The 13743-nt window shown below is 42.6% G+C and overlaps 1 protein-coding gene across 4 annotated transcripts in view; it reads right to left on the bottom strand.

The window, feature by feature from the left end:
• Positions 1–13743, bottom strand: part of FANCM (FA complementation group M) — a 106904-nt gene that overhangs the window by 47439 nt on the left and 45722 nt on the right. For all 4 annotated transcript variants that reach the window (XM_075926120.1, XM_075926121.1, XM_075926122.1 and 1 more), the window contains 2 exons: positions 4464–4595; positions 2588–2720 (listed from right to left, as the gene is read on the bottom strand). In XM_075926120.1, the coding sequence (XP_075782235.1) occupies positions 2588–2720; positions 4464–4595 (265 nt within the window). The remainder of the gene's footprint in view (positions 1–2587; positions 2721–4463; positions 4596–13743) is intronic.

Here is a 13743-nt window from a genome sequence, read left to right as displayed (position 1 = left end):
AATGCCCACAAGCTTGCTCTCCCAGACTTCAGTGAAGAACAGCACATTTTTTGCTTTAGAAACATACAGTTTCAAGTAATGGCTTTACAATTTCTATTAAAAAAACTATGAAGAATGCTTGCAGTATGGATGCTGTGTTCAGATTAGTTAATACCTTTTGACATAGCTGGATGAATGAACAAGGAACAAGTTATAACAGAGACATAAATGAGATCTGGGAAAATACAGACCAGTTAGTGGCCTGTACAAAATGGAAACAAATGGCTTGAGACTGAAAATGGCCACAAAGGTTAGAGTTTTTCCTGTAAAAAGAGGTGATATAAATGCCAGGGTCAATTCACAAGTTTTAATTTCCAGCTGTTGTGTTGCATAGGAACAGCACACCACAATTCTAAGCAATTAATGTTCTAAATTTCTGCTGAGAATGACAACTTCACAAGTGCTTTACATTAGGCACTGTCAATACTTGAGTGTACAGGTTCTGGAAAGTTTAAACAATAAAAACTCAACTGAGATAAAGGCTGCCTGTTGTGCTCAGATGGAAGATAGGTATTAGAAGGATGGTCCAGTAGTTAAAGCAATGGCCCATGACTTGAGAGACAAGGTTCAAGTCTCTTTTCTGACACAGACTTCTTGTGTGACCATGGGCAAGTCACTTATCCTCTCTGCGCTCTTGGTCCCCATCTTTAAGCTGGGACCTACAGAACTTCCCTTCCTCACAGATGCATCGTGGGGTAAAATACACATTAAAGATAGTGATGTGCTCAGATACTACAGTAACAGATAAGTACCTAAAATAGGATTAAAGATTTAATGGCACTGCAGAATAATAGGTTCCAGAGCAAGGTGTAGCAAGGAAGCCTAATCCGAACTACCTACTCCGTGCCGCGTGTAGCTGCGGGCACGGAGTCCGAATTAGCAGGGATCTAAAAATGGCGGCGCCAGGCAAGATGCAAATGAAGCCCGGGAAATTCAAATCCCGAGCTTCATTTGCAACTTCGGTTGCCTACATTAACTTCCCTAGTTCGAACTAGGTGGTAATGTAGACATACGCTAGGAGAGGAAAAAGTGGCATAAGGGTGCCAACATAGTAGACCCTAGTAGATCAGGGGGCTATAATGCTCTCTATAAAAGCAGAGTTAACCATGCCAGGTTCTCAACACCAAATTCAAGCAATCCAGATGGGTCGACCTTTTCTCTGAACATGTGAATACGCTGACACTGGATGAGGAAAGCATCAAGGATCCTGTGTGAAACAACTGCACCTTTGGCAATTAAGAGGAGACTGAAAAGCAGTTGGGACCATACCCCCATACCCATTTTAAACTCTAAGAGCCCTTCATCACACGCACACACACGCGCATGCACACACACAGAGCAAGGTCCCCAGACACGGCTCTCTAGACAATCACACAGCTTGATGCCAAGAGACACTAATCCCAGAAACAGGAATATGCATAGGCCTTTCAAAGACGAATCCAGGTTTTATATCACAATAAGATCTTGTCTCCATTAGGGATGTAAGTGACTAAGCATAAGCTCATCGGATAGTTGACTAATCTCTCAACTAGTCACTTCCCCCCACCTTGCTGCTTCTATTGGGGGGAGGGAGCCGGTGCTGGAGGGAGCCAGATTAAAAATCGGTTCCCGCTAGCACTGTCTCTGCAGAGGGGAGGGGAGGCAAGGGGTTAGCAGGGACTGGACATGAGCAGGGATTCAGCTGTTCCAGCTCACACTGGGTCCCCCCCACTGCGCTTCACCCTTTTAAATGTATTAAGAACCTGATAGCTCTTAATACATTTAAAAGGCAGAGCCGCAGCGAGGGTTAGCTCCCAGAGCCGGGCGCTAACGCTGCTGCAGCTCCCCTGCTTAACGACTAACTGACTAGTCGATTCGTTAATTACATTTAACATCCCTATTCTACAGCACCAAAAATGGAGCACACCATTGTCAACTGGTGATGGCAAGACAGGAAGATGTAGTGCAGACAGGGTTCAGACATTTTACTTGCAAGGCCAGGAGACATGATGGAAAAAACCAATATAGCATCACCCTATGTCTTCCATGGCTGCTAATACCAACAGGCTGAACTGTTGGGGAATTACTAGAATGTGTGTGGGGTTTTTGTTTAGGTTTTTTTTGGGGGGGGGGGGGAGGGGGGGTTTGGCCAGCATAGATACTGCCTTAAAGACCTAATCTTTTCTGCACAGACCTTCTACTTGTTGATTCGGTATCTTTTCTGGTCTATTGCTGTATCGTGCTCTGAACTCTGATTCCATCTTTCCCATACATCACTGAGCTATCTCCATACAAACACAATTGTTTCTAACTACACTATCTCACCTATAGATGATGTCTAAAGGCTTACGTTGAACATGATATTTTAATCAAAATGTAAGCTGCAAAAAAGAACACACATAAATTTCATTAGGAACACATTTGTTAAACTGTCATTACAATTATTCAGGAAAAAAAAAGGTGATTACTCTTATTTACATGGCACTCAACATACATTTTTTATTTCCTGAAAATTAAATTGGAGGAGGAAATGAGGGGTAGAGAAAGTCTGTTTGTGAATGCATTTTACCTTTTGATCCATCCATAATTCCACACAAGAAGATAAATAAGGATCGTGTTCCCATCTGCAGCAGTAGCTCATAACCATGATACAAACTAATGCAAAGAGCAAAATCTCCTTCAATGATGCCCTGTTGTATTCCCTAAGAAAACAAATTTTGACACATTGGATTGAACTAAAAAGGTGAATAAACAACAGGAATCATACTGCAATTTTTTATGCCAAAAATCAGTTAAACTTCTGAAAAACACCTGCAAAAGAATACAATACTAAATTGGTGATTTGTTTCCCAAAATCCTCATAAAGCAGACTGGAAATTGTTCGGGAAAGTTTTCTAATAACGAAAAAAAGTAACTCTTCAATCTCAAAGGAGTCATGTTTTTGATAAAGGAATTGAGATAACAGACATTGGTAAACACATTTCCAAAACACACCAAAGCTGTTTTACTTGTCCTCGTGGAAGAATTAACTATCTGACTTACCAAGGGAATTCCATTTTGTGTTATTGCTTGTACTGCTTATTTCATTTGGCAGGGTGATATTTTCTTCACACTTACCCAAGCTAGGCTAAGCATCTTGACTTAATTAAATTATATTGGCTGTTATTAATTACACTCGCTGATATGCTTAAGGCACTTACAGGACTTTTGGAAAGTCATAAATGGACTGAGTTTCTGTGTATAGCTGTCACCTGGATTACTGAATAAACAAAGGATAGACTAGGGCAGACTACTTGTGACTACTAAATATCCTGAGGCAATTTAGACAAGGAGATGCATGAGCTGAATATTCAGGCCTAAGTGAAATCTGGTAGTTATATTCTGTGTGTCTAGTTCCTTATAGAGCAGTGATCTCCAACCTTTTCAAGCAGGAGATCACTTTTTGAATTTAAGGGCAATCCAGGATCTACCTCAAACCCAAATACCCTTGCCCCACCTCCTTTGTGCCCCTTCTCCAAGGCTCCGCCTCTGCTCGCTCCATCCTCCCCCGTTCTTCCTCCCTTTCATCAGGCAGGGGCAGAGGGCTGGGGTGCAGGCTCTGGTCTTGGGTTAAGGGATTTGGAGTGTGAGGGTTTCTGGGCTGAGCCTGGGTCAGGGAGTTGGGGTGCAGGAGGGGGTTCAGGGTACAGGCCTAAGGGAGTTTGGGTCTGGGGGGGACACAGGGCTAGGGCAGGGACTTGGGGTGCAGGTGTTTTTTTTTGTTTTTGTTTTTTTACTGGGACGGGGGGCAGGATGCAGGCTCTATCTGGACACTGCTTACCACAGGTAGTGCTGTGGGGCTAAGGCAGGCTCATCCCTGCCCTGGCCCTGCACCACTCTCAAAAGCAGCCAGCAAACTCCCTCCCTCCCAGGCCCTGTTGTGCCCCCCTCCATTCTGTGGAGATAGGCTACAGGGTGGGAGAGGAGGCACCTTGGCGTCAGCGCCCCTCCTCTCCCTTCTCTTCCCTGCCCTGCCCAGCAAGTGGGAGTGGGGAACAGCTCCAAGGCAAAGGGCAGGAAGTGCCCAGCAGTGCGGGGAAGGGCAGCTGAAGTGCCGGCATTAGATAGCCTCTTGGCCAAACCTGTCAGGATCCCCTGTCAGAGGCTCCAAGATCTACCAGTCAATCCCGATAGACTGGTTGGTGACCACTGATCTATAGCTTCAGATGAACGTATTCTACCTTCTTTGTCCTAACTGGTGCTGCAGTGGTGTTGAGAGCATTTACACAAGTTGGCACATTCCAGCCCTGGGGCTGCACATCTATGGTAATTTCTAGTTATAGCCACTCAAGCATTTTTGAGACCCATTGGTATTTTATGTACTATGTTAATGAAGTAGTGTTACTACTGTTTATTGAATACTGAATAAACTCATACACCAAACAACAATACTAAGTAATATTTACCGCATTGTGGGAAGAAGGGTTTTTCCTAAATTGATCTCTGGCTATAATTATCTGGTACTTCGTAAGGCTGGGAATATCACGCTGGGCCAAAACTCGAATTTTAATCAGGCGGCCAGCAAACGTTTCCAAAATCTGTAGATAAAACAAAAAGCACACGTCATGTAAAGAGAAAAAATTATGCTTTTTTCAAAATTCTGTTGGTCTATAATTAACAGGCAGCTTTAATACACAGTTACCTGCCACACAGAAATAAAGTAAGCAGAATGTAACTGGCTTGCCTGGTTTGTACACTAACTGGTGAGTTTGCAAAGTGGGATTCTCTGCAGTGGAGCCTGTTTGATGATTGCATTCACTTGGAGATAGTTTATAGCGTAGCAGATGGACACTGCCCACGTTACATCCCATTATGCTGTTCTCCACTGCCGGTGTAAGTTTCTTGTATCTTTTAGGCTAAATGTTTTTTTGTTTTTATTTGTATTCCGACATATTATGCAAGCCTGTTTTCCACTTCAGTAGAGCAAGGGAAATGACCTGCTCTAATTCATCTTAATACTGCTTTTTTCTGCTTTGTTCCTTTGCCAAAAGTGGTTAGGAATCCCCCCCATACAGAGTTTTGCATGGAGTACTAACTCTACCATTTTATCACTGGAGTAATGAGATTTGCCCTAGGCAAATAGCTTTTTTGGTGTGTTGGTCCATTTGGGTAGCAGTATCAAAAACACCTTAGCATGCTATAAAACTATCACAAGTTTTCTCCAAAGATATCTTTGGCTTAATATGACAAGAGACTATCAGTTCTGAATTCATGCTAGTTGTATGCACTAGTAATCAGACTGAGGTACTGTCTATACTAACTATGTTTACAACATTTCCCAGGGGTTGTGTTGCATAAATTGCTAGTTTCATCCCCTGGAGGCTAGTTCAGTTTTCCTCAAGAAGAGAGTCTCACTTTCAGGCTGGCTCCAACTCTGTTTTATTGTTTGCAAACAAGTTCAGCCGAGGAGCTCAGTGCCCAAAGCAAGGTCGACCTTGAGCATCGCCTGAGCTGAAACTTTTATAGATTTCACATTCCTTCTGGTTAGCGTGTCGCAACGTGATTGGTCACTGCAAGTTTACTCAGTTCCCTGGCAGAAAGTTTAGCAGCCTCTAAGACATGCGCAATCAGCTAAATGATACGTGCTGTTTCGAGCATAAGCAATGGAGGGGAAGAAGCGCACTTAGTTTTTACTACAGTTGTAGGGTGAGTACAGTTGAATTAGTACAAAAGCCAGAGAATTCTGAATCTTCAGAAAGCTCTGGATGCCATATTGTTCATAATTATTTTTGTTAAACATAATGAAAAACAAGGCTAACTGCAATACTGAGTACAGGACTGCTTACTAGAATCTTGGGGTATCAACGGCTTCAACAACTTTTAACACTGGTTAAGGCTAAACCAGACGGAAATGGTTTGGGAAAGTGCCCCCTTTGTCAAGAGTGAAACATACCAAAACCAGCAGGAAATCAATGTCAGATACATCACAGTTTTAGAAGCAGAACACATGTTTATTCCAGGCGTCAACTATTTCAGTTTACTTTGCACATATCTACTTTTCATGTATTTTGGTCTCTTTAACTATGGTAATTACCAAGTCTACAATTCATCTGCATGTAGGACAACAACTTGGATTTTAAGGGGAGCAGCCAGATCTCTGCTGCACTCAGGGGGGAGGGGAAGGTGTTTGCCCCAAAGCATATACATAGAGTGCCATGTGAGGTGTCAAATGGAAGCTTGTGTCCTACTGATTCTGTGTGTGCTACTCATGTACTTGTGTGATGTCTGTATGTGGGGTTATGAACATGGGCTTGTACCATGAACGTTCTCTGCCTGAGACAGAGCAATGGGCCTGGACCGCCTGTTGTAAAGAAGGATTGCTCAGTCAATGACTATGCTAATTAGCACGGCTCCAAGGACAATGGTTCTCACGGTGCCCAATACACACCTGAGGAATGTTCTGGAACCCTGCAAACCAGCCAGGGCATAATGGCTGCCGGCACGTGGAACACAGACAGGTCACTTGACCATGTGACACACTCCAGCTTGGAAGGTACCAGGAATGGATATAAAGTGCCATGAGGTGGACTCCATCTTGTCTTCAATTCCGTTACTGATCCCAGATGCAGCCTTGCGAGGGACAGAGAGCCGGGGAGGATTGCTAACCCATCCTGACATAGGATGGACACCGGAGACTTTTAAGAGAGCAGTTTGTAACATCTCTGCTGAGAGCCGGCATCGAGAACTTGGTGATCGGTGCATGTAACGTATTCTCCTTAACAACCTCACTCTCCACCTTCTTTCTCTTTTATCAATAAACCTTTCGATTTTAGATTCTAAATAATTGGCCCAGCGTGCTCTTGTGGGTAAGATCCAGCGTGTAAATTGTCCAGGGGTCTGTGGCTGGTTCTTTGGGACTGGGAGGATCCGTTTAGGGTAGGTGAGATCGGGTTCCATAACCCCTCACTTGTGTGTAGGTCTAGGGCTGATTGTGGCACAGGAGAGCTGGGCTGCCTGAGGGGTTTGGCTCGTGAGGCTTCCTGCTGGCCGGATTGGCAGGTGAAGCGCTCGATGTGACTGGTTTGTGACCTGTTTGGGAAAGGTCCCCAGTCTGGGGCTGTAAGCAGCCGTGGTTTTCGCCCTGAGCAGATGCCCTCAGCAGTGCCCAGATGGTCACACTCTGGCTCTTTATGTTGCATTTGCTAGAGTAAGACCTGTTAAGGCACCTGAAGACATGTCCTGGTGGAGGGGAGAGCAATTAACTGTCTCAGTTCATCTACAGAGATTCCCCTTGAAAAAAAGTGCAAGTCTCAGACTCACCAGTGGGAAAGGGGAGGAAGTGGGAGAGGAGGGACTGGAGATTCAGTAAGGAAACATCTCACTGCTGCCTGGGTGTCACTGCGCTGTTAGAGGCGGAAAACCCAACTAGTAGCCCATAACTGTGAGCTGTTTATTGGAAAAGGAGTCTGGGTCTCCAGCTACAAAGTTAATGCTCTGTTGGGTAGATCTGGGCCAGCTTCTCTTGCTTCCTTCCATGGCTTTGCATTGGAAGACAGAAATTATCCACTGCTGGGATCACAAACTGCTGAGGCTAATGCAGCAGGTTCATGCAACCTGTCAGTAGCAATTTCTACTTTGGGAGAACTGCCTTCATATCATTCTGTCACCTGCTCCCTCCCTGGAGGAAATGAAGCAAAGTAGGCGAGATCAAGGGGATTGCTTGCTGCTTCACTGTTGGGCCTTCCTGATTCTAATTGGCTCAGGAGAGGGCAGCTAGGGTGACCCCTTCCTGAGCTGGCCACAAAACAAGCAGAACTTATTGTCTATGCACTGTTGGGCAATAAGTGCATGAATATAGTTTTCCCTCTAGTTCAATCAAGCAGAAAAAAGCCAAGGCTACAGAGCTGTAGTACTTCAGGAAGAAAGGGAAGCCAAGAATCCAATGTTTCTGTTTGAAAAACCAGTGAACAACACTTGCCCAGATTTCTGCACTACACATTTAAAATTTATTTTAACTTAAAAAAAAAACAGAACATCCTAAATCACAGATACAGGCAGGGTGAACAAGAACTCCTTGCTGTAAGAGAAGGCAGAACAGAAGTGGTGTGCTCTTCAGCAAAACAGTCATACCCCCTTCAGTCAGTAAGACTGAGTTCTGCCCCAAAAGCTGCAATCCAGTTGAAGAACTGTTCTAGAATCTGTATGGTCCTTGCTGAGATGAAGAAATACACATTCTATGGCATATATTGACATATAACCTGTAAATGACACCCACCAACTGCTAAAATAAACATGATGGAACCTGAGCAAAATCTGCATTACACACTAGAATAAACTATTTAAATAGTCAATGTGAATCAAGCAGGTCAGGGGAGATATTACTTCTCACAGAATATAGTAGATTACAACAGTCCATTCCAACAAATAACTTCCATAATGCACTACTAGTATAAGATAAACATGAGAACATTAAAGATCTGAAGGCAAAAGTGTAGTGTGCATTACACTCAAAGACCTGTATAGTGTACATTAGTATTTGAATATACGATAATAAATAAATTGGACATCTAACTAAAAATAGTGTATACAAAACATGAAGGAAGACATTTTCCTTTAAAAAGACTGAAGGTGTGAGCTTAATTTTAATACCATCATAGCTACGGTTTTATGTGCAAGTGCTTTTTTTTTTTTTAAACACTATTTTATGAGTGCTTGTGTTTCATCTCCCTGACCTAAACTGCAGTATGGAAGAAAATGATACCACCACTATATATCTGAGCTAATCATCTCATACAAAACAAACCAGGAACAGCTAAGACAGCAGGATTCAGTCACCTGGAGCTTCAAAACTCAATCAAATAAGAACTGTAAACATAACCTACTTAGAAAAGACACAACATGCTTCACTCAGATACAAGTGATTCATTACATTTAACTAATCTCTCAGTATCTGATTTCAATCAGCTCTAATTAACAAGCAGAGTAACTGAAAATAATTTCAATCTTTCCAGGACATTTTAGTTATACAATAGTACAAAAAAATAATGTTTAAAACAGAACAGTAGAACAAGTAGATTTTCTTTTGAGGGTAAACATAGAAGTTTCTATAGTGCCTGAGTACTTTTCTGCTTCAATAAGGTCAGTCAAGGAGCAACTGAATACACCATCAACAGTGCATGCAAAGACTAGTACACACAGTTATTCCATTCTACCAATTGGGAGAATAGCCAAGAATGCACTAGCATATGGCATCAAATTAAATGAAATATCTCCCCCTACCAAACAAAATCAACATAAATTTCAACACTTAAAAACTAATCAATTTCATGCCAACACCACCTAAGTAAGGCACTGAACCACACAAAAGTTTCCTTTGGCCCTCTAATGATACCCTTTCATATACATGGAATCATTTGAGACCTATACACAAATCTTGCACAGTTTGCAAAAAATGTTTTTAATATATTTAAGAATAATATGCATATTAAGTCAAATCTGATAAGATGTTTTGAAGTACCCCTGTGATCGCTCACTAATTCATGACATTAATGTGTTCTCTTTTGGCTTAATTTTTATTTATAAAGGTGGCTAGGATTATTCCTAGACAGCAGAGTTAGGCAACTTAATCACTTGTCAAGGCAACTTAATCCATGTAAATTCTAAAAATTAAAAGACAAAATTATACACTGCTATATAACCTTGAAATCATTTTTTAAATTCTCCAAAACTAAGCTGACAAACAAAGCTAAACAAACACAGACTTGGTGTGAAATTCCCTGCAGTCTATCCAATAACAGCACTTATATCCTTTAAGTTGTCTTTGTGATAAACATATGAATTCTTTCAAATCCTTCAGTCTCTCCTTACTTCTTCCTTTTGCCTTCTGCTCAGATGAATCTATATTATTCATAAAAAGATCCAGAGGTTTAGGTTCCTTTCCACATCTTGCAGTGAGTTTTTCATCTCTATTAGATTTAAAAGTTGTTTGAAGCCACTCAGAAGAGACTCCACACAGTTTTCTTGCCTTTGTATTAATTAAATTACACCCAAATACCATAGTCTTGTATAACCAATTTTAAACCAAATAAAAAGGAGCCTAGACTGTGATAAAGTTTTAAAGGGAAATACATGCAGCGTCTGTGTCAAAAAATGCACATCACAGCTCACCTTCCTTCCTCAATGAAAATAAGTAGATTCCTTTTACTTTAAAATCTGTCTACACTAATTATGGGATTTCTCTAACATACTTTTTATAGCTACGTTAACAATCCAAGAGAAAAGATTTTATAATGTAAATACCATTCTCAAAAATAGCACAAAGCATGTTGCTACTGTACAAAGAACACACTGAACTTTATAGAATACAAGAATTCTGTCTTTTGGCAGAAAGGCTAAACTCAGTTTGAAATTTAAAACGGTAAACAGAGATTTCTCCATAAGAAGAGCAATATCCTTATGCCATTATCGGAATTACACCAAAGAAACAAATGCACAAATTGATCAAGATCATATTTTATTTGTTTTTTAAAGGTGTTTCAAGTTCAACATGTGTATCTTCAACACTAGGAGGGTGGGGCGATGAGAGTGCAGGGACGGTTATTCTCTAAGGCTACGTCTACACAGCATTATTCCGAAATAACAGTGTGCGTCTACTCTACAAGCCTTTATTTTGAAATAATGTTGAGCTGGAGGACTTCTTACTCCGACTCCGATAACCCTCATTTCATGAGAAGTAAGGAAAGTCAAAGGAAGAGTGTTCTTCCTTTGACTTTCTGTTTCATAGATGGCACCAAAAGCCAAATTAAACTGTTTTGACTTCTGCTACGCAATTGATGTAGCTGAAGTTGCGGAGCTTAATTCGACTTTAGCCCTGCTGTGTAGACGTATCCTAAGTGAGGCTCTGTATGGGATAAAACAAAGTCATGGGGTATATTTAAACTGCAGTAAAATAACCAAGATCCCAAGTCTCAGAGCCAAAGTCATTTGACTCAGGCTTGCAGGGCGCAAAATAACAGTGTAGGCATTTGGGCTCAGACTCTGAGGCCCATCCTGGGATTGGGATTTCAGAGCCTGACTGTCTAACCCTGGAACTTTTAGCTCAGCAGTCAGAGGGAGAGTCAGCTGATCTGAGCCAGCCACAGCCATGCTGCAGGTTTTACAGCAGCATAGGTATACCCAAAGTGTCTACAGTTAAATGGTCAGCAAAGCTTCAGCGTCTGTATGCACCTAACACAACATTTCTACATCTGTCCACATGTGCAGCTTGGCAGCTTTGAAATACACCATCCTGCAATCAGAAGAATCAACAACAGTATGCATTGCCCTGACCATTTATCATATGATGGCATGAAACATACTAGTGATGACCCAGTGTAAGGTCAGTTTGTAAACTGAATAATTGCTTCTCTGTTGAGTCTTAGAATTTGCCTTGAAAACAACAAAAAACACTAACTACAGCACAAGTCTCTTCAGAACAGCTGTATGTCTTCACCAGAACAAACAGTATCTTGTTAAACTCCAATTGATACTGCTGGAAAGAATGAAGACTAAGCAATGCATTCATGCTGAGCCCATCACCATAATATCTGGTCCAAAAAAAGGGGGGGAGGGGTTATTGCTAATATATTGCTTGAGAGTCAATCTATGCCTGCAACCTTAGCCATTATTAGAAATGCTATGCATGTGATTGTATTTATGCATGTTATAATCACTAGGTCTCAAAAGATCACATTGGCCTGTACGTTCCTGCTGGAGTCTCAAATAGTTACGGCAGTGAAAGATGACCCCTGACCCCTGAAATGGCTAAAAGCCTGTGTCCCACACGGTCAGATGGTGACTTGAACACAGCAACGTGATCCCCACTATGCCTTGATAGGACTATACAGAATTAGTCCAGAATGCAGCCTTCCCCTACTGGAATATCACAGTGGCACATAATCCTGGTGCTGCCCACACTACTGAATTGAATTCAGTGTCTGGTCTTAATTTTCAAAATCCTCTGTGGCTCATTAGAACAACCCTCTTAGCACAATAACTCTCTTGCAAGTACATTTACTCTCAGGTTAGGAATTTGTCAACCTGAAAAGTGGAGCTGGTGAAAACGACACACAGGGCTTTCTTGGCAACAGGGCCATGCCTCTGGCACCTGTGGCTCTGGCTGTTTTGTCTGACATTGCAGCCTTAAGAACCACGGGCAAGACTGACTTATTTGATTTAGCTTGCCTGTAATTGGAGTTAAAAACTGAAAGAGGACAAACCAAAAGGATGTGATGTCAAAAGGAATAGAAAAGAGAGGAAGTAAGAACAAATTAAAACCCCACAAGGGGACAAACATCTAATTGCCTTGGGGCAAGTAGAGAGGAGACAACACGAGCCTTTTTAATATTTGGATTTGATTCTTTACCGGGTGTTGTATACAACAATGCTGGGTGATGTTATAAGAAAAATACATGTGGAGGCCATCTATTGAAAGATTCCGCACAAAGTGCCTGGAATTCTGTGCATTTGGGTTGTACCTCTACGTAACCGTGCCACGTATACACCAGGTGACAAAAAAGCTCCTCTGCCCATTCTTAGACTGATCCTGATGGAACCCTGCCATACATACTGAGTTTATGTCCTGGGAGGGGTCCCCGCCCCTGACTCTGCCCCAGACACTGCCCCAACTCCACCCCTTCTCCCCAAGTCCCCACCTCTCCTGCCTCTTCTCATCTCAGCTCTACCTTTTCCCACCCTGTTCCACCCCTTGCTCCTCCTCCACATTGCTTCCTCCACACCATGGAACAGTAGATCTATGGCTGGTGGGAGGCATGGAGAAGAAAGGGAGAGGCTGACTGGTGAGAGAGCTGGGGAGCACTGGGGTACAGGGAGGTGCTAAAGATGCTAAGCACCCGCCATTTTTTTTCCTGTGGCTGCTCCAGGGCTGGAGCACCAATGCAGTCACACCCACAAATCTTGCACACAGTTGCTGCTGGGAAGGAAGAGGGCAGGAATGATATGGCTGTGCAGCACAATGTTGCTACCATCCACCCCCCACTGACGGCCTTGCATGCCACACCCATTCCCATGCATATATGGAATACTCCATGAGGTGTCAGGCTTCAGCCAGGGGTCTTATCTCTTGACCTTGGCGGACACTGTGGCTACGTCTACACTGGCATGAATTTCCGAAAATGCTTTTAATGGAAAAGTTTTCCGTTAAAAGCATTTTCGGAAAAGCGCATCTAGATTGGCAGGACGCTTTTCTGGAAAAGCACTTTTTGCGGAAAAGTGTCTGTGGCCAATCTAGATGCGCTTTTCCGCAAAAAAGCCCCGATCGCCTTTTTCCCCCCGATCGGGGCTTTTTTGCGGAAAACAGTACTATGCTGTCTACACTGGCCCTTTTGGGCAAAAGTCTTTCGGAAAAAGACTTTTGCCCGAACGGGAGCAGCATAGTTTTTCCAGAAAAGCACTGATGATTTTACAGAAGATCGTCAGAGCTCTTCTGGAAATTCAAGCGACCAGTGTAGACAGCTGGCAAGTTTTTCTGGAAAAGCAGATGATTTTCCGGAAAAACTTGCCAGTCTAGACACAGCCTGTGTGTGACAACGTGGAGGCAGCATAGCACAGTATTTAGAGCAGTTCCGGTGTAAGGTCTGTTTGAATGCAGAATGCTGTTTAATCTAGAACAGTAGTCTCCAACCTTTTTAAGCAGATCACTTTTTGAATTTAAGTGCAATCCAGGATCCACCTCAAACCCAAAGGCTG

This window comes from Pelodiscus sinensis, chromosome 4, assembly GCF_049634645.1.
Source record: "Pelodiscus sinensis isolate JC-2024 chromosome 4, ASM4963464v1, whole genome shotgun sequence".
Classification (NCBI taxonomy): domain Eukaryota; kingdom Metazoa; phylum Chordata; order Testudines; family Trionychidae; genus Pelodiscus; species Pelodiscus sinensis.
The sequence above is the reverse complement of the archived record's forward strand: the minus strand, read 5'-3'. Positions and strand labels throughout refer to the sequence as shown.